The sequence below is a fragment of the Piliocolobus tephrosceles genome, chromosome 1, assembly GCF_002776525.5.
Source record: "Piliocolobus tephrosceles isolate RC106 chromosome 1, ASM277652v3, whole genome shotgun sequence".
Lineage (NCBI taxonomy): Eukaryota > Metazoa > Chordata > Mammalia > Primates > Cercopithecidae > Piliocolobus > Piliocolobus tephrosceles.
The window spans coordinates 167,960,076-167,980,552 of NC_045434.1; the positions used below are offsets into that span (position 1 = coordinate 167,960,076).

The 20,477-nt window shown below is 51.4% G+C and overlaps 1 protein-coding gene across 3 annotated transcripts in view; it reads left to right on the forward strand.

The window, feature by feature from the left end:
- Positions 1–19,373, forward strand: part of SSBP3 (single stranded DNA binding protein 3) — a 179,368-nt gene extending 159,995 nt beyond the window's left edge. The window contains exons 9-17 of one of the 3 annotated variants that reach the window (XM_023187892.3): positions 4,101–4,165; positions 5,160–5,208; positions 5,841–5,876; positions 6,396–6,450; positions 8,096–8,166; positions 17,222–17,300; positions 17,572–17,600; positions 17,693–17,794; positions 18,869–19,373. In XM_023187892.3, coding sequence (XP_023043660.1) covers positions 4,101–4,165; positions 5,160–5,208; positions 5,841–5,876; positions 6,396–6,450; positions 8,096–8,166; positions 17,222–17,300; positions 17,572–17,600; positions 17,693–17,794; positions 18,869–18,898 — 516 coding nt within the window. In that variant the 3' untranslated portion in view covers positions 18,899–19,373. The remainder of the gene's footprint in view (positions 1–4,100; positions 4,166–5,159; positions 5,209–5,840; positions 5,877–6,395; positions 6,451–8,095; positions 8,167–17,221; positions 17,301–17,571; positions 17,601–17,692; positions 17,795–18,868) is intronic. The other 2 variants (XM_023187882.2, XM_023187902.2) reach the window with 2 other exon arrangements.
- Positions 19,374–20,477: the final 1,104 nt, after the last annotated feature.

Consider the following 20,477-nt stretch of genomic DNA (forward strand, 5'->3'; position numbering starts at 1 on the left):
CCCACCTGCCTCCTACAAGATGCTTGGCTAAGAATGCAGACTCTGGGGGCTGGCAGATCCAGGTTTAAACATAGTGGGCACCTCAAAAGCCTTCTGAGGATGTGGCAGGAGGGAGCAGCAGTCACCACCTCCAGGCTCTAGCCCCAGCCAGCTGCTTGGTCCTTTCTCCCTGCGGACCCGGCGGAGTACAGAGCTGAGACAGCGGTCGGGGCGCCTGCACTGTTCCTGAGTATGGATTAGGCCCTCTGCCCAGGGTCTGGGGCACCCAAGTGGGGACTAGGTGAGGGGTTAGGGAAGACAGGCCCCATGAATGTGTCCAGCCCCACAGCTGCACTGGAGGCTCCTCCCCTCTGCCCAGCCGCCCCTGCCCCTGCGGAGTGGCGCCGATGGCAGAGGGATATCTGGTTGGTAACTGACCCTTGCACAGCTTCACCGTCACCACCTCCAGCCATGTGGTGCTGCAGGCAGGCAGGAGCTGGCCAAAGAGGGAGCCCATTTCTACTGAGTCTGAACTTCTAGGCGTTCCTGCCCTATGTGAGAAAACCTCCCTGCAAACCAAATTTCAGCCTGTTACTTGCTCCTGACATCTTTGTGGCCTTGGACATGTCTCTGGCTTTCTGGGCCTCCAAGTTGTCATCTGTGAAATGATGAGGTGCAAGTGGCCCTTCAGGGTCTCTGCCTCTATAGGCGGCAGGACTGGTGGAGAAACTCCCTCTAGGAAGCTGCCATGCCAACTCTTGGAGAGGCCCCTGAAGGCTGGGCAGGGCCAGGAGCGACAGGATAGTGCACTCGGAACCTCCCAGCTCAGAGCTGCATACTGCATGTCAGGAGGGCTTTATGGAATGAGCGCCTACTTGTCGTCTCCTCTCACCCCACTCCATGCTGAGACATACCAGGCTTCCGCTCTCGCTCTGAGGTGCAGGCCTTTCTCCTGGATGGGAGAGGCGGCTACAGTCCTGGAAAAGAACTCCATCTGGAAGACCTCTCTAGTCAGCTGGCCTGTACACAGAGTGGAGAGAAGGCCTGGGGAGGTGGCAAGCGGCTTGTCCTGGAGCAGCAGGTGGGGAGATGAGGCTGAGATTTGTAGAGGGGATTAGAAAAGGCCCTTTGAGACCCGAGCTTCTGCAATGCTGTGGCAGCATTAAGGGCTTTGGTGTTTGTTCTGCTGCTGACATCCCAAATCAGTGCACACCTCCTGGGGCTTACGGGGCACTTCAGAACCATTGTTTCATTTGATCCACTGGAGACCTGCAAGGTTGGAAACACATGGGGCTCTTTGTCCCCATTTTGTAGACAAGGCAGCAGAGCAGAGGGGATTGTGGCTCTCAAGCCAGAGCCATGCTGCAGGGCTTTGCCCCAGCTCAGCCACTCACAGCTGCACGGTGGGGTCATCATTCTTCCTCTCTACCTCAGTTTTCTGGTCTCTCAAGTGGGTGGAGGAAAGGGGTCATTGTGACAATTAATTGTAGGCAGTGCACACACAGTCTGTGGTATATCTGGGCATGGAGTAAGCACTGTTGTCATTTGGTGTTTTGCCCATCGTCACCAGCAGGCAGCCAAACCAAGGCCAGCCTTCCTGTGTTCTGACCTCCGGTCTTGAGTTCTGCTCTTTACCCCATGGTAGAGTGGGCTTGGCCCCAGCACATTCCCCCAAGGCTGCCACTGTTTGCTTGAAGCCCATGCCCTAAGCAGCCGCAGGGTGAGGCAGGCCCTGCCCTCTCTGGCTCTGGGTCTGGCTCTTTGTCAGCCAGCCTAGTATTGCTCCTGTGATCCTCTGCATCTTGTCTGGACATTCTTCTAGACTCCAAGCCCCTCAGTGGCTGAGCAAGCGGAGCAGGTGGCCCCAGGATGGTGAGATCTGGGAGATGATCCCTGGATGCAGAACCCACCATCAGCCCGATACTGGCTCTGTGTGTGTCAGCTCCAAGTCTCCGTCTTCCCATTCTGTCCCCCTTCCCACTCGCCTCCCACCAGTTGCTTGGCTAAGCAGACAGAATCTGGGGGCCGGCAGATAGGGGTTTAAATCCTAGCTGTCCATTTGCTCACTGCAACTTGAGGCAAAACTTTCTCCCTCAGACCTTCAGTCTCCTTTTCTGTAAAGTGGGAACAATACCAGCCTCCTGGAGTTTTCATACAGATCAAACGAGAGACTACATAAAGTATGTCATGCACTCCGTAAAGGGCAGTGAATGCTGGCTGTTCCTTTGCCGTCAAAATGCCAGCAACCTGCTTCAAGTTCTCCTACAAGGGCAGAGCTTAAGCTGCAGCCAGGCTCCCTTTGGTCTCCATGCATTCCCTTCTTCAGTCCTTCATTGATTGCTTCAGTGTCGGCGTAGTGAGCACCAGTCTGTGCCACTGGGTGCATGGGGCGGGGGGCCGTGATCATCAAGACACAGCCCCACCTTCAGAGGGCACTTGGAGTCCACTAGGAGAGATGGGAGATGGACAGACACGTGGCCATGATCAGAACCCAGTGTGGCATGGTGGCAGGGGAGGGAGGTTAGAAGGCATTGTGGGAGTAACGGATGGAGTAGTCAGCCCCAAGGCGTGGGGTGTCAGTCGGGCTTCCTAGAGGAGCTGCTGTTGGAGCTGAGTATTGGAGGGCAAGTAGGAGCCCGCCATGAGGGGAGCAGGGAAGCGAGGCATGTATGACTGTAGGGGAAATGACACTTGGAGAGAGGGTCACGGGCAGCACTGGCCTGGTTATATAGCAGGAGATGCGTATGGTAAGAGGCCTGGTGCCTGTGACCCACCCCGCTGTGCCTCAGTGGGCCATCCTGAGCTAAATCTGGACTGCTGGGACTTCGTGAGTTCTGTGTAGACTTCTCTCTCAAACATTGGCTGGGCACAGTGGCTCACACCTGTAATCCCAAAACTTTGTGGGGCTGAAGCGGGAGGATCACTTGAGCCCTGGAGTACGAGACCAGCCCGGGCAATGAAGTGAGACCCCATCTCTACAAAAAAATTTAAAAATTAGCTGGGCAGGCCAGGCGTAGTGGCTCACGCCTGTAATCCCAGCACTTTGGGAGACCGAGGTGGGTGGATCCTGAGGTCAGGAGTTCGAGACCAGCCTGGCCAACATGGTGAAACCCCGTCTCTACTAAAAATACAAAAATTAGCCCGGCAAGGTCGTGGGTGCCTGTAATCCCAGCTACTTGGGAGGCTGAGTAATGAGAATCGCTTGAACCTGGGAGGTGGAGGTTGCAGTGAGCTGAGATTGTGCCATTGCACTCTTGCCTGGGCATCAAGAGCGAGACTTCATCTAAAAAAAAAAAAAAAAAAAAATATCAAAAAATAGTTGGGCATGGTGGTGCATGACTCTAGTCCCAACTACGTGAGAGGCTCAGGTGGGCGGATTGCTTGAGCCCAGGAGGTCAAGGCTGCAGTGAGCTATGGTTGCGCTGTTGCACTCCAGCCTAGGCAACAGAACGAGACGCTATCTCAAAAACACAACAAAAAAAATCTCACACACACGTAATGATGATCCCTCTGAGTGCAGAAATGGGGTTTTCTCCGGCTTCCCAGCATCATGTCTGTGGAGGGCCTCTGATGCTGACACATGGGTGGGGTAGGACTATCACCCGGACCTGGGGCAGGTTGGGGTGTCTGTATGTGCCGGGCCTGGGCCTGGGCCTGCACCAGCCCCGGACAGGCTTCTCAGGAGCGCCCGCTCACATCCGTATTGACACCCACCCCTCGCCTCCCTGTCTCCTCACCCCAGAGCCTCTTAGTGGATTCCAAGACCAAGTCCGTCCCCTCTTACCTGCCTGAGCCCGTGGGGAAGGTACAGGATGCCATCGTGGGAGTGCAGAGAGGGCAGCAGCTTGCTGGATACCCACGTGTTTTTGAGAACTTCATCTTGAAAGCCCTGAAAATGCATTGAATGTTGTGACTGTCCCTCTGTGCTGGCTTGTCATTGTGGTCCCTGCGACTTGGTTCCCACCCACCCCACCGTTTTTGAAAGAATGTATTGTTTTTTCTCATCGATTCTTTTCACAGACTAACCCTCTCACTATGTTTTGTCTGTTTGTTTCTCCTCCCTCCTCCTCTCTCTGGTTCCCTTCTCCTTCTCATAGACTGACCCTTGGTTATCGTTGCAGAATTATGGCAGCGGCATGAGACCACCACCCAACTCCCTCGGCCCCGCCATGCCCGGGATTAACATGTAAGGCAAAAACGACCCGGCCAGTGACTCAGCCCATGTCTTCCCCCACTCTCTGCCGGCACCCTGGAGACTCATGATAAGGGGTCATTGCTGGTACCTCTCTGGATCTCAGTCTCCTCCTCGGTAATATGAGGATATTGATGATCCTGGTGATGAGAGCTCAGCCTCATAGAGTGCTTCTGTGTGCCGGGCACAGTTCGGGCATGCTGCGTGCATCAGCTCACCTCATCTTCATGATTACCCTATGCCATGATTACTTTTATTTTTTTTTGAGACCGAGTCTCACTCTGTTGCCCAGGCTGGAGTACAGTGGCACAGTCTTGGCCCACTGCAATCTCCCCTCCCGGGTTCAAGCGATTCTCCTGCCTCAGCCTCGTGAGTAGCTGGTAGTACAGGCTCCCGTCAACATGCCTGGCCAATTTTTGTATTTTTAGTTGAGACGGGGTTTCACCATGTTGGCCAGGGTGGTCTCGAACTCCTGACCTCAAATGGTCTGCCCGCCTCGGCCTCCCAAAGTGCTAGGTGTGAACCACTGCGCCCGGCCTGATGCGGTTATTATTATACCCCCCTTACAGATGAGGTCACCAAGGCACAGAAAGGTGAAGTAACTTGCCCAGGCTCACATACCTTTCAGTGGCAGGGTCAGGAGTTGAACCCCTGGACAGTTCAGCCACTATTCTCTGTGCATTTGTGATCTTTAACCCCGTTGTGAGAATGTGGATTCCTTTCCTAGGAAAATGCACATGCAGAAGGAATTTTACATATATCTAATTTTATATATTTTGAAAAGTTTACCTGTAATTTAAAGCAATTCATAGATTTCCATCCATGAAGTTACCCATTACCGCCCCGAACCAGAAGGCTCTAAACCCCAGGGCTGTAGGAAGGACTTCCTGTTGGTGATTTCAGCCCTTCCCTTCTGCCCCTGCTGCCTCCACCCCTTGGAGTTTACAGCACCTTTTTCATTGTTCACATCTCTTTCTCCCTCTCCCAGGGGCCCGGGAGCTGGCAGACCCTGGCCCAATCCTAACAGTGCTAACTCAGTGAGTACCTAGGTCTGGTGGGGTGATGTTTGTCAGGGGAGGGGTTCTGGGTGCAGGGGAGCTACTGTCCCTAGGTGTAGGTGTCACAGGGAAGGGGAGATGCAGCAGGACTCTCCTGATGCTTCTAGGGAGAAGGCCGTGTGGAGATGGAGGCCTGGCAGTAATGTGCAGGGGTCATCAAGGGCTCCACCCCTGCCCTGAAGGAGTAAGCTAAGAACCTGGGCTCAGAGAGTACTGTTCAGAGTGGAGGCCCCTACCCATCTCCTCCTCCCCAGCAGGGCTGGAAGGTGTGGGTAAGGGGCTCAGCACAGGCAGTGGAGTGAAGGCCAGAGGAATGTGGGGTAAAGCTGTTTGCTGTCCTCTCAAACCGGAGGGCCTCCTATGTCTTCCCTGTGTCTGTGGCTCCCTCCCAGGATGGGGAGTAAGAGACCAGGGTCTCAGGGTCAGTTCAGTATAGCAGAGAGAACTGGGCTTCAGCCATGTCCCAGCCCTCCCAGGGGAACCAAGCAGGCGGCCAGCTCACTGGGTGGCGATGTCTTTCCTGTGAAGAGTGGGTCGTGTCCTCAGGGAGGTTTGGCAGCTGAGGGCACTCAGTGACTCTGACGCGGGGCTCCCTGCCATCTTGTTTTTAGATTCCATACTCCTCCTCATCACCTGGTACCTATGTGGTAAGTGTGTGGGTTTGGGGCCTTGTGTTTTCTAGCCACATGGGACTGAGTGTGCAAGAGAACTGCCTGGGGTCCCCGTTTCTTTCCCTTTCACACATTCTTCTGAGTAGAGGTTCTAAACTGCTAGAACTTGCTGTCAATATTCAGTCATCTGTACAGACCCGAGGTGGCCCAGAAGTCCCCACACCAGACCTGGGGGTGGAGTTGCCTTCTGGGGAGCTGGCCAGTGGGCTGCCTGGCGTCCACCACCGGCCTCTCCAGGGGGCATGCCTGTGAGCACATAATGCAGTCACACACACCCACAGGGGCCTCTTGGTCTGAAGAAAGGTATGGGGGACATGCAAGTCCCCTTCTCAAGCTTAAGTACTTTGTCCCTGAGTGAGCACTGGGGGTGTAGCAAGATGAACAGCGGCTGGACCCGGGGCGAGCAGTTGCTGCTGACCAGGGAGGGAGGATGCTGGCCCCTCCCCACGTTCGTCACCACTGTGGGCATCTGATGTCAGTTTTTCTCATCTTCAGGGACCCCCTGGTGGTGGCGGCCCTCCAGGAACACCCATTATGCCCAGTCCCGCAGGTAAGAGCGCTTCAGGGGAAAGTGAAGGGTCTGGTGGTGGGGAGTGGGGCATGTTGCCAGAGAGTCCTGGAGGGAGGGCACTGTTGCAGAGCCAAAGCTTACCAGCCACTCCTTCCTGAGCAGCACATCTTCCACTGGGCATTTAGGGGGCAGGAGTCCCTTGATGACGCTAACCTACTCCTCTTCTCTGATGCGGCTGCATAAAGGACAGGGCTGAGCAGAGCAGTCTGGGAACAGGGGTTCTCTTTGTCCTTGAACCCCTCTTGTTGGGAAGAACCCTGTTCGGGGTGGGCATTTCCCCAGATGACTCAAAAAGGGGCTTTGGAGTTCTGGCATCCTGGGACCAGAATTCTGAGGCATGCTACCTTTCGAGTTTCCATAGCTCCTGGCTTCTGGTCCTCTATATAGGAGATCCCTTCTCTCCTTTTTGCTTTTTTGAGGCGGAGTCTCGCTCTGTCACCCAGGCTGGAGTGCAATGGTGTAATCTCGGCTCACTGCAACCTCCACCTTCTGGGCTCAAGCAGTTCTCCTATCTCAGCCTCCCGTGTAGCTGGGATTACAGACATGCACCACCATGCCCAGCTAATTTTTGTATTTTTAGTAGAGATGGGGTTTCACCAAGTTACCCAGACTGGCCTTGAACTCCTGACCTCAGGTGATCCACCTGCCTCAGCCTCCCAAAGTGCTGGGATTACAGGCGTGAGCCACCGCACCCAGCCCTCCCTGTTTCTTTAAACAAAAGAGGGCATGCGTGCACACACGTGGGCATGTGCGCACACATACGCGCGCACGCACACACACACACACAGCATCACAGTTATGTTTCTTTCCCAGCTAAGAATAGCGTACCAGCCAGCTAGAAGGAATTCAACATACGATCCTTACCCACCCCAAAAATAAAAAGTGAGAGGTAGCTGGATTTCTGCCCAAGAATTACGGTGCCTGCTCCTGATAGAAACGTTTTAGCTGGAGACTTTTTTTTGGCTAATTGGGGAAATGGAGGGGACTCTCCCCCGCCCCCTCCCCTCCTCGGCTCCCCATAGCAGGGAAGCTGCTTGGCTGCAGGGGTGGAGCTGGCCGCAGCCGGGATCCTGGGCTCCCGCTCCGGCTGTCTCTTTCTGCTGCTGCATTTTGATGAGCTGCATGACCTACATTCCGACTGGGCCACATGCACCCACTCCATATGTGAATGTGTCTCCAGCCCCATCCCTGCCTCTCCCTCCTGCCCCATCAGCCTGGCAGGGTGGCCTCTGGGTAATTTGCCACGTTTCCCTTTCCCTGATTTGATTAAAACCACTTTGTAGGGTCTTGGGGGGAGAGCACAGGTCATGGTTCTGCTGCCCCCATGTTGTCCCAGGCAGTGTCTGGGGACCAGATTTGGTGTAGGGTGGGGAGACAAGAATTTGAACCTGTAATCCCCCTGTGCCGTGTACACACTGCTGGGGTTGAGTGGTTTTCACAGTTGAATTTTCTGTGATTAAAAACTTTGTGAATCTTCATTAAATACAAATTAGCCAGAAAACGGTGGTACTTAGAGGAAATTTTAGGTGATAAAATACAAAAGAATGAGTTCAAGTGCCATGAGTTTGTTTTAATTAAGAAACGAATTAATCACCCTGACTTGTGGGTTTCCACTGTTCTACAGATTCAACAAATTCCAGTGACAACATCTACACAATGATTAATCCGGTGCCGCCTGGAGGCAGCCGGTCCAACGTAAGTCTGCTTTCTAATAATTTACATATCAGACACCATAACAAATCATAATTAACTTCATCAGCTGAGGGGAAAACAAGTTTAATTGATTTCAGCCATTTGTTACCAAAGATGAATAAAATAAACCGTCAGAAAAGTGATTAACTCTTGGGCAACTCAGTTCCCATTTCATAGGCAGCAGGGGGTGGGAGAGGAAGGGGTGGGATGATACCCACCCTCTGGTTAGAGCCAGGGTGCGGGCTGTGCTGCTGGGACTTGCCACCTCCTGCCGTGCCGGTGGGGGAAGGACCAGACTGCTGGTGGGGTCTGGCCTGGTCTCTGCCCAGCTGACTGGCTATGCTGGCCCGGGCAATCCTTCTCCTCCTGGGCCTGTTTCTGGGGCTGTGGAGCTGAGGGTGGAGCCAGCAGCAAAGGGACATGGCTCGCTGGGGGACCTGCCTGCCTGTGCTGCTGCCAGGAGCTCTGGAACTCCAATACCTGGCAGCTTCTTTGCCTCTCAGAGTTGCAGCCCTTGGGTGATGTTGCAGCTCACATTTCCCCATTTCTGATTCCTTCTTGCCCTACTTCCTTCTGTGTCTCCTGCACCCACTGGATGGGACTTGGTTAGTCAGCTGCAGCCTGTCTCCTCACCCAGCAGGAGTTCCCTGAGGACAGGGCCTGATCTGCTTCCCCTCCACAGGCAACCCTTCCATTCCCGTTCCTTCCCTTCCTCCTCCATGCAGGCCTCAGGTGAACCTGTTCAGCCTTGCCCCTCCAGGAGCTCAGGGTCTGGAAAGACGGTCTATGGACTGTAGAGCCAGAGAGTGAGCCTGGGGCCTCAAATCGCGAGGCTTTGGTCTGGTTGAGGGGGTGGGGCCTTTTGGGGCACCCTGGTTTTGTTGGCTTTGTTCCTGAGGTGACACCCGGATCACCCCACGTGTTAAACCCCAAACGTGGGCTGCCCTGGGCCGGATATTGCCTACATTTTCTCTCCCAGCAGCCCTCTGAGGGAGGGTCTCTGGCCTGCCTCCTTCGCCAGGGTCCTCACTGGTGCGACCAAGCATCTGGCTAAAAGCCATACATCCTGAGGAATCCCAGGACACAAAAAGTCATGGGTTTTGTCAGTGATGCAGAAGGTTGGGTGGAAAGTATAAAACCCACACAGAGGGATGACAACACTGTTTCTAGCATCGGATGGAAATGGCGTAGACGATCTGCCTCGAGTGGTCACTGTCGCCATGTTTCCTGACGTGGATGCTGGCCTCAGGACTTGTGATTCACCATGGATCACATCACTCAGACTGCAACTCCGTCACTGCAGTCATGCACGTTAGCAGCACCTGCCTAGGAGTCTGCTGCAGATTCAGTGTTGGGCTTTTTGTCTAGACGGTGCTGGTTTCAGTTTTGACATCGTGAATGTTGTGACCGTATTTCCTAAGAGTTCAGATGATAAAAATGAGAATGGTGACAATGCCAGCACCAGCGTGACCCAGGCATCACTGGGAAATAAGTTTAAATGACCATGTGACTTTAATGACAGATACAAGGACACACACAACTGGATTAGGGAGGAAATAATCCAAACAAAATGTACTGCGCGGTGTGCAGAAAAGAATGTGGGATTGGGCTCGTGGAGAAGGGGAGGTGGAGGCACATTGGACATTGAGTCTCTCAAGTCTGAGGCATATCTTTCTAAATCAAGATTTTTTTGACCTCCAAAGAGACAGCAGTTCTCAGTCAAAATCAGCGGTCGCGGAATTAGCTTGGGCATACTCCTTGAATGGACACCATTATCATCTTGTTCCCTTGATTGCACTGCAAACCAAGAAGGTTACATTTCCCAATTCGGAGGTTACAACCTAAAAGTCCTGTGTGTGAACCAAAGGAAAGAGGGACTTTCAGTAACAGATGCATTGCCCCTTTACAGTAGTGCTGACCCTGTCTGATCCTTCCAACAGTCATGCTTCCGAGAGCATTGAAGGTGTGCCTCGAGTCATGGCGACAGGTTTCCGCTAGCTCTTAGGTATGTTGATCTGAAAACTGGAGTTTCAAATCATCTTCTCGATTTCTGTGAAGATTTTAGTGAAGCCACTGAAGACGTAAGAGATTGTTGTTCTCTTGTCCAAATACAACCTAGACTTTGCTCATTTATCTACATATTTGGCAGACAGTACACAGTTAATTTGAGCAAATTTCATTTAGTCCATAAGCTTCTTACCGATGAAAATGAAAACATCTTACCTGCTAAATGTTCACACCTTGTGCCCAACACTGTCACAAAGGGGTGTAGTTTGCTTACCTGTGATACCAGCTTTCATAATGAAAGTTTTGGGTCACTTTTCAGTTTCCTCAAAACATGCCGAGGCACTTAATGAGATCTTTGACTTTACAGACAGGAGAATGCCTCAGACATTTCCACAAGATGACTGTCATTGCTGGCCATAGAAAAAATGTTAAAACGTTGGCTTGCCGTGGAAACTGCTATTTTTTAAAGTGCGAGACAAGAAGGATGTCCTTCTCTAATTTGGAAATGCATTGAGATGAGAATGGAAAAAGGAATTACAATAAAATAGAGGCCAGGCACGGTGGCTCATGCCTGTGATCAGAGCACTTTGGGAGGCCAAGGTGGGAGGATCACTTAAAGCCACGAATTCAAGACCAACCTGGATAACAAAGCGACACATCCTCACCATCTCAGCAACAAAAAAATAAAAATAAAAAATAAATACGTAGGCTGGGTACGGTGGCTCACACCTGTAATCCCAGTACTTGAGGAGGCCGAGGTGATCAGATCACTTGGGATCCGTCAGGAGTTTAAGACCAGCCTGGCCAACATAGTAAAACACCATGTCTACTAAAAATACAAAAATTAGCTAGGTGTGGTGGTGGATGTCTATAGTCCCAGCCACTCAGGAGGCTGAGGCAGGAAAATCACTTGAGCCTGGGAGGAGGAGGTTGCAGTGAGCCACGATCACGCCACTGCACTCCAACCTGGGTGACAGAGTGAGACTCCGTTTCAAAAAAGAAACATAAAAAATAAAATAGAAATGTATATAGTGTTTCGCCAGTACTGTCTGATGCTTCTTAAGGAGCCCCGAGGAGCCTAGATAGGGCTAGCCAGCCACACGTGGATTATTGGGTACCACGGGGAGGGGGCCACAAAAACTCATACAGCAGAAATAATGACCCGTTTAATGCTTGAGAACTCAAAAAATGTCACCAGAAAAGGCAGTCAAGTTAAACAGGAGTTTCTCAATTTCTTCATTAAAACTGTAACATATTTGGACTCCAGCTTGGGTTTTGCAACTTCAGATTACCTCTGTGCTTTAAAATCATTTTTTATAATTTAATTTATAACATTATCCAGTGTGCTTTGGAGTGTTAAAAAATGATGAATATCTGGCCAGGCGTAGTGGCTCACGCCTGTAATCCCAGCACTTTGGGAGGCCGAGGTGAGAGAATCACTTGAGGTCAGGAGTTCCAGTTTGACCAACATGGTGAAACCCCGTTTCTACTAAAAATATGAAAATTAGCCAGGCGTGGTGGCTGGTGCCTGTAATCCCAGCTACTCGGGAGGCTGAGGCAGGAGAATCGCTTGAACCTGGGAGGCGGAGGTTGCAGTGAGCTGAGATTGCAACGCTGCACTCCAGCCTGGGTGACAGAGTGAGACTCTGTCTCGAGAAAAAAAAAAAAGTTAGCAGGCATGGTGGCACACGCCTGTAGTCCCAGCTACTCAGGAGGCTGAGTCAGGAGAATCGTTTGAACCTGGGAGGTGGAGGTTGCAGTGAGCAGAGATCGTGCCATTGCACTCCAGCCTGGGCAGCAGAGCGAGACTCTGTCTCAAAAAAAAAAAAAAAGATGGGCATCTTAGACAGGGATAGCCCATCTGATGAATTACAGATGTAAAGGCCTGATTGACAAGCAGCTGGTCCACCAAAGCCAGCCCCTGGACAAAAACGGATGGGCATCTTTGGAGAGCTGGACGTGAATTCCTACAAGTCCCAAAACCTGTGCTTATAAATAAAACCCAAAGTACTTTGTGTGTAAGGGTTGTGTGGAGAGGATATTTAGTTTGGTGTTAATCGTGTTAGGTTGACACCAGGAGTCAGTGTAACATGGGCTTTGAATAAACAGAGTGACAAGTCAAATGGGTTTTAAGTTTGACTTTATTCAGTTTTACCAGTGCATTTAAAAGAAAGATGTTCTAAGTTGGGTGCAGTGGTGTATGCCTGTAGTCAGCTACGTGGGAGGCTGAAGCAGGAGGATTGTTTGAGCCTAGGAATTTAAGGCTGCAGTGAGCCATGATCATGCCACTGCACTCCAGCCTGGATGACAGAGCCAGACTCCATCTTTTTTTTTTTTTTTTTTAAAAAAAGGATGTCCTAAAGGCTATGAAGGCTTCAGGCAATTAAGAGACCAGTGGGAAAGGAAGCAGAGCAGAATGTTCTAATGTATCCTGGGGCAGAAAGAAACATTTTTTATTTAAATATTAGTAATGTTCATTTCATTAATCCTATTGTGTTTATGTTTGTTTGTTTATTTAGAGATAGGGTCTCTGTCACCCAGTCTAGAGGGCAGTATCACAGTCATGGCTCACTGCAGCTTCAGCATCTGGGGCTCAAGGGATCCCTCCCACCACAGCCTCCTGAGTAGCTGGGACTACAGGCACGTGCCACCACACCCAGCTAATTTTATTTGTTGTAGAGATGAAGTCTCACTTATGTTGCCCCTAATTTGTTGTTGTAGAGATGAGGTCTCACTATGTTGCCCAGGATGTTCTTGAACTCCTGGGCTCAGGAGATCCTCCTGCCTCAGCCTCCCAAAGGGATTACAGGTGTGAGCCACCACGCTTGGCTTATGTTTTATTTTTTAAAAACATAAATAATAAGCCAGGTGCAGTGGCTCGAGCCTATAGTCCCAGCTACTCAGGAGGCTGAGGCAGTGGATCACTTGAACGTACTCTAGCTTGGGTGACAGAGCAAGACCTCATCTCTAAAAAATAAGATAATTAATGTAATACAGCCTGTCAAATTTAAGTATTCCAATAAAAAGTTATTTCTCAATCAGAGGACAGAAACGTTATAAAAATATTAATATTTTTTTCTCATGCATATCAATCATTTAACTAGTCCACCTTAATTGCTACTAATTGCTGCTGTTAACTAGTTCCTATTGTTGTTTACATAATAGCATTAATGTAATGGAAAAGTAAATAATACGGAATAAATGATGCTGAGACAACTGAATATCCACATGTGGACAAATGAGATTGAACTGTATCTTCACGGCAGCACACAAAAGTTAAAGTAGATTATAGGGGGCCGGGCATGGTGACTCACACCTATAATCCTAGCACTTTGGGAGGCTGAAACAGGTGGATCATTTGAGGTCAGGAGTTCGAGACCAGCTTGGCCAACGTGGTGAAACCCCGTCTCTACTAAAAATACAAAATTGCCAGGCGCGGTGGCTCAAGCCTGTAATCCCAGCACTTTGGGAGGCCGAGACGGGCAGATCACAAGGTCAGGAGATTGAGACCATCCTGGCTAACACAGTGAAACCCCGTCTCTACTAAAAATACAAAAAAACTAGCCGGGCGAGGTGGCGGGCGCCTGTAGTCCCAGCTACTCCGGAGGCTGAGGCAGGAGAATGGCGTAAAACCCGGGAGGCAGAGCTTGCAGTGAGCTGAGATCCGGCCACCGCACTCCAGCCGGGGGGAAAGAGCGAGACTCCGTCTCAAAACTAAATAAATAAATAAAATAAAATTAAAATAAAAATACAAAATTAGCTGGGTATGGTGGCACGTGCCTGTAGTCCCAGCTACTCAGGAGGCTGACACATGAGAATTGCTTGAACCCAGGAGGCGGAGGGTGCAGTGAGCCAAGATCACACCACTGCACTCCAGCCTGGCCAACAGAGTGAGACCCCATCTCAAAAATAAATAAATAAAAAATAAAAGTAGCCGGGCGCAGTGGCTCAAGCCTGTAATCCCAGCACTTTGGGAGGCCGAGACGGGCGGATCACGAGGTCAGGAGATCGAGACCATCCTGGCTAACACATTTCTACTAAAAAATACAAAAAACTAGCCGGGCGAGGTGGCGGGTGCCTGTAGTCCCAGCTACTCGGGAGGCTGAGGCAGGAGAATGGCGTAAACCCGAGAAGCGGAGCTTGCAGTGAGCTGAGATCCAGCCACTGCACTCCAGCCCGGGCGAGAGAGCGAGACTCCGTCTCAAAAAAATAAATAAATAAATAAAAAGTAGACCATAGATCTAAATGTTAGAGCTAAAACTCCAAAACACTTGAAGTAAACACAGGAGTCAATCTTTATGACCTGAGTTAAACGAAGCCTTCTTAGACGCAAGCCCAAAAGCACAAGTAGCAAAAGAAAAAAGCAGACAAACTGGACTTCATAGGAGATTAAGATTTGTGCTTCAGAGGTGTCAAGTAAAAAGACAAACCACGGAATGGAGAAAATACTGGCAAATCAGGTATCTGATAAGGGACTTGAATTCAAAATACATGACTCTGAGAAAAACTCAGTAACAACCCAATTTAAAAATGGACAAGGATATAAATGAACATTTCTCCAAAAATTACAAATAGTAAGTACATGAGAAGATGCTCAGCATCGTTAGTCATTAGGAAATGCAAATCAAAACCACAGTGAGATAGCACTTCACACCCACTAGGATGATTGTAGTAAAAAAGACAGATAATGACTGGTGTTGGCGAGGGTGTGGAAGCATTGGAACTCTCAGAGCTGCTGGTGGAAATGTAAAATGGCACAGCTGCTTTGTTAAACAGCTTCACGTTTCCTTGAAAGATCAGACAACCTAGTGATGTCCACTGTGATATGACAATTGGGTTACCCTGTGACCCAGCAGTTCTCCTAGGGATCTGCCCAAGAGAAATGAAAACGTATGTCCACACGGCAGCTGGTACATCAGTGTCATTAGTGTCATAATAGCCAAACAGTGAAAACAACCTGAACGTTCCCTCCGCTGATGAATGGATCAATGAAATGTGGTATATCCATACGGTGGACTACTTTTTGTTCATACGAAGGAATAAAGTACTGATTCATGTGACAACACTGATGAACCTTGAAAACATGCTAAGTGAAAGAAACCAGCTACAAAAGCTCACGTGATTCTGTGTATATGACATGTCCAGGATAGGCAAATCCGTGGAGACGGAAAGTAGATGAGTGTTTGCCTGGGGCTGGGGATTGGAGGGGGATGGAAATGACTGCAGTCGGGTACAGGATTTCTTTCTGAGGTTATGGAAACGTTCAAAATTGGTTGTGGTGATGGTTGCACAACCCTGTAACTATACTGCAAACCACTGAATTGTACACTTTACATGGATCAGTTGTATGCCATGTGAATTATATCTCAATAAAACTGTTAAGATAATACACAGTTTACAACAATATGTCATTTTGAAGAAATATCAGTTTCTTAATACATTGATGTTAATGACATATTCATGTTATAGTAATGACATACATATGCATAATTCTGTATTATCATGTTTGGGGATTTTTGGGGTCTGGCATGGCTGTGTCCTGGGTTGACTCCCTAGAAAGCTGGTTACTTTCATCCTCCCATCACTTGGGTTAATAAGCATGAAATTTGTTGCTAGATGGCAAAATGTTCCCAAAAGCCTGTGAGCTGCTTTGGTGGGGGGTCCACTGGAGAGGCAAGGATGCGCCACGCTTCCCCCGGTCTGGGTGGGCACAGGGAAGCAGCTCATACCCTAGCTGTGCCCCTGCAGCCTGGTCACAGCCTTACCCCTTACACCCTTTTGTGCTCTGGCATCCCATGCTGCCACCCACTTGGTAGCCTTCTGCTCATGTGGGACCCCTGCCTAGAGTGACTTCCGCGATGGGCTCTGCCTGCCCAGATTTCACCCCTCAATTTTGTCGATGCTCTCCTCCTCCTCCAGGCAGCCAGTTCTGATTTCTCTGCCTTGCTCTGAAGCCGCAGCTGTACTTTGCAGCTGCCTTTGGAAGTCAGCATCTCTGTCCTCCTGTGGGGCAGCTGGGTGTCCGTGAGCTGCTCCTCTGGGCTGGGGCTCAGGTGTGACTCGGCTCTGCGTCTGCGGTGCCCAATCCCGGCCAGGTGCCAAACACCCCTCCATTCCGCCACCTCCACTCCCTTCCCACTAGATGCAGATCCAGTCTGCATCACAGGGCCCTGGCGCTCCAGGTTGGGCTCAGCCACCCTCCCCGGCCCTGTGACTCGTGGCTGTGGGATGTGACCTTTCTGGCCTTCCTTTCCGAGATGGGTTTGATCGTTCCAGATAGGCCTGCGGGTGGGTAGAATTGACTCTTATCTCCGAGTCCCCATCTGCCACACCATCAGTTCTGCATGGGAGCCTCATTAGTGACCTCCCACCACCACCCCACAGTCCCAGAATGCCATGCAGTCCCTCCTAGGCCAGTGCCCTAGCTCCCTCTTCCCCCAACTCATCAAACTCCACCTCTTCTTACCGCCCAGCCCCAGGAAACAATCATTTCTAACTTCTTCCTTTTGTTAGCTTGGAGAGGGCCAGCATGATGGCTCCAGGCCTGCTGCCAGGTTCCGGTCCCAGCTCCTCCACTTCCAGCCTGTGGGACCTCAAGCAAAGTGTTTCCTCTCAGTGCTTGTTTCCTCACCCGTGAAGTGGGGATGAGAAGCACTGGTGTTCTGGTCCCTGGCCTGACACGGTCAGAGAGCTGTCCACATGTGCCTCTGTCTGGGGAACCACACCCTCCACACGGGGGATGGAGAGGGCCCTGTGGTGGGATCTGAGAGGCTCAGATTGAAAGCTGCCTCTGCGTGGAGCTGGGTGGCAGCGGGCCAGTCCCTCTCCCTCACCTGGGTCATTGGAATGAGCACCTCTGCCCTGCAGCTCGGAGGGCCGAGGTGAGGAGCCTGGCCCAGCTGCCAGGCAGGACGTGTCCGAGCGTGAGCAGAGCCTCCTGGAGCAGGGGTTCCCCAGGGCCAGGACTCTGGCGTGGCTGTAGCCCCCTGCTTGTGAGGGGTGCAGAGGGCCTGGGCCCACTGAGCTGCCATGCCCTGTGCTTCTTCGCCAGTTCCCGATGGGTCCCGGCTCGGACGGTCCGATGGGCGGCATGGGTGGCATGGAGCCACACCACATGAATGGATCGTTAGGTGAGTGGCCCCTGCCCTCACCATGCCCCACCCTGCTGAGGCAACCAGCTGTGTGCCTCAGCTCCTGGCTCAGCTGGGCTTGGTACACAGCCCTGGCGTGCCTTGGCTGGGCACACAGGAAGATCCTGAGAGGGATGCCACACAGAAAGTCCTCTGCACAGTGTGGGACTGGGATGGAAGGGCTTAGAGGCCTGAGGAACCCAGGGATGAGGGAAGACCCCTCTGTGGAAGAGCAAGCAAGAAACTGAACGGGATTATTTTTTCTTTCCAGGGTCAGGTGACATAGACGGACTTCCAAAAGTGAGTGTGCACTCGGTCTCCCTGGTGGCGCCCCATCTGTGTGGGCAGGTTGTTGGGGCCACAGGCGCTCACCTCCTCTCCTCTTTCTACAGAATTCTCCTAACAACATAAGTGGCATTAGCAATCCTCCAGGCACCCCTCGAGATGACGGCGAGCTAGGAGGGAACTTCCTCCACTCCTTTCAGAACGACAATGTAAGCCTCGCCCCCTGCCCCCTGCCCGCTGCTCTTGTCCCCACAGCCTGGACTCTTACCTAACAAATTGCGAGCTACAGAGTCGGGCTGCAGCCTGCCAGCTGAGCTGGTGGCCATGTTTTGGGCTTTCCACCTCAGTTATTTTTTTAGCAGAAGTGTGCAGCCATGACGCTGCCCTGAGACTGCCTGCTGGTGGGGCCTTCTGGAGGCAGCTCAGTGCAGGCTGGATGCCTCTGGCACTAATTAAGCTGATATGACCGGGAGAGCCCTGGGCTGAGGGAGTTGGGGTCCATTTCCATCTGTCCAGTGGGAAAAGGTTCATGCAGCCCGTGATTTTCAGGGCTCTCAACACAGAGCGGGGTTGGCTGTCTGCTTTTCTGTAGTGGGCTTCTGTGTGCATTCTCATTTGAAGAAAGAGTGTTATGATTAAGCAGCTTTCAAGAACCCCAGACTGCCAACCCAGGCAACATGGCGAAACCTCGTCTCTACACAAAAATACAAAAATTAGCTGGGTGTAGTGTCGCATGCCCGTAGTCCCAGCTAGTTAGGCTAAGGCGGGAGAATTGCTTGAGCCCAGGAGGTTGAGGCTGCTGTGAGCCTTGATCGCACCACTGCCTGAGTGACAGAGTGAGACCCTGTCTCAAAAACAAAAACAGAAAGAACCCCAGACTGGCCCCACCCCAGGGCACCCTGGCTGTGCTCTGGCTCATCAAAGCCCAGTTCCCTGCAGTCTGGAGGTCTGCGCTGGGCAAGGGGCAGAGGCTGTGACTGCCCTTGGAGAGAAGAGGATGACTCAGACAAGGGCAGGAGCAGGGGAGGCACCGTCAGCTGCCGTAGTTCCCAACGGAAGGGCAGGCTGGCACTGAGAAGTGGCTCTTGGCTCCCACCTCCTGGCCCTTATCCTGCCTTGCCGGCCCCCTGCCCACTCCATGCCACCATGCACCCCTCAGCCCAACCACAGCCCCAAATGAGCCCTGCTCAGTTCTGTGCAGTCAAACCAGGCTCTTGGCACCTCGGTGTGTCAGCAGCCTCCCCACAATCCTCACCCCCTCCTTCTCTGCTTCTCCCTTCCAGTATTCTCCAAGCATGACGATGAGTGTGTGATCCCCCCTTCTCCGAGACGCTGAGAGAGCGGGCATTGCAGGCGGGAAGATGCCAGAAATTATGCAAGAAGTGAGGTGTCATTATCCAGGAGCTGGTGGGGAGGGCATCTCCCTGCTCCCCTCAACCCCCTCCCACCCCATCCACGCCCCCCACCTTTCCCAATTTTAGTTTCATGCAATAAAAAGGCTGAACTTTTTATTCCATAAAACATGAAGGACAAAACTCAAAAATGTATTTCAAGTCAGTGACCAGAAAAATCCCACCCCTTGCCCTTTCCCCAAAGGACCTTTTCCGTACACGACACTTTTTTGTTTTTTGTTTGGGGTTTTACCGTTGTTGGGATTTTTTTATTTGTTTTCAGGGGGGGTTTTTTGGGGAAAATTTTTTTAAATGGAAGCTTCTAGCAAGCCCCCCACCCCAATCAACCTCTATGCTTCTTAAAAAAAAAAAAAAAAAAAAAAAAAAAAAAAAAAAAGGAAAACCAGAAGCCCTGCTGTCTGTCTGTCCCCAAGCCCCTCCACCAGAAAAGCTCGTCTAGGTGTGAGAGCCCACACTGTCTGTAGCCATCAAAAATAATAATAATAAACTGGACAGTTTACAATCGGTGGTTTCTTTCAAAAGGCCTTTTTTGGAAAGAAGAAAAGGCAGTCACCGTTTTCCACGTGGGGTTTTGGTTTGTGCAACAGGCAGGGGAGGAGCGGGAACGCGTTTGTTCTAGCTTGATTTCTACGGCAACGGCAGCGGCACGCTTGGACCCCAGAACCCGGCACCCTCATCCTGTGGCCTTTCAGGATTCCACCACAGCCCAGCCTGTCACCGTGACCCGGTGGCATGCACTGTTCCCAGGATGCCTTCCTCCTCCTCTCCTGGACCTCCCAGCCCCTCCTCCGCCCCCACCCCAGTCTTCCCAGTGAGAATCCTGCCAGCTGGGTGGTGGCCTGACGCAGAGTAGGAGAGGCTGCCACTGACAGGATGGCTATGACCTGGGACATGGAAACAGTGACCTCCACGTTCTGGTCCCGACATCCTCGCATCAGCGTCATCATGTGCACCGGCTGGGGGGCTCGAGTTCCGGTTTTCTTTGTTTTTTCTCTTCATTTGTCCTTTCTCAAAGATGGGATACTGACCAGAATTGCTCTGTATATGCTTGGGACTGGATGGAAAGACTTTGGAGCAGCTGTGGGGGGTGGGGGGACACCGACAACCAAACAGACGTGCTGTCTCCGGTCCTGTTTTTATTTTCAAAAACCAACAAGCCCGACGGTGGAGCCTGTCCCCTCCCGGGAGGGTGCTCATGGCCCGGCTCACCTCATCACCCCACAGAAACCTTTGTGTCTTGCCCTGGAAGACACCCGAATTCTTTGTACATTGACATGCCCTTCTCCTTCCTCCCTCCCCTGTAGCTGGTCTTTGTTTTACTCCCTCCCTTTCTGATCCATGTATATCATATTATGTGAGATATCATCTGCCTGAAAAAAGACTTTGTGCCGATTATTGGGAACATTGTAGCTGTTTCTGTGTTTTTTCTTACCTTGTAGTCTGGTTCTGAATTAAGAGAGGAAAAAAAAAAGTAATTATG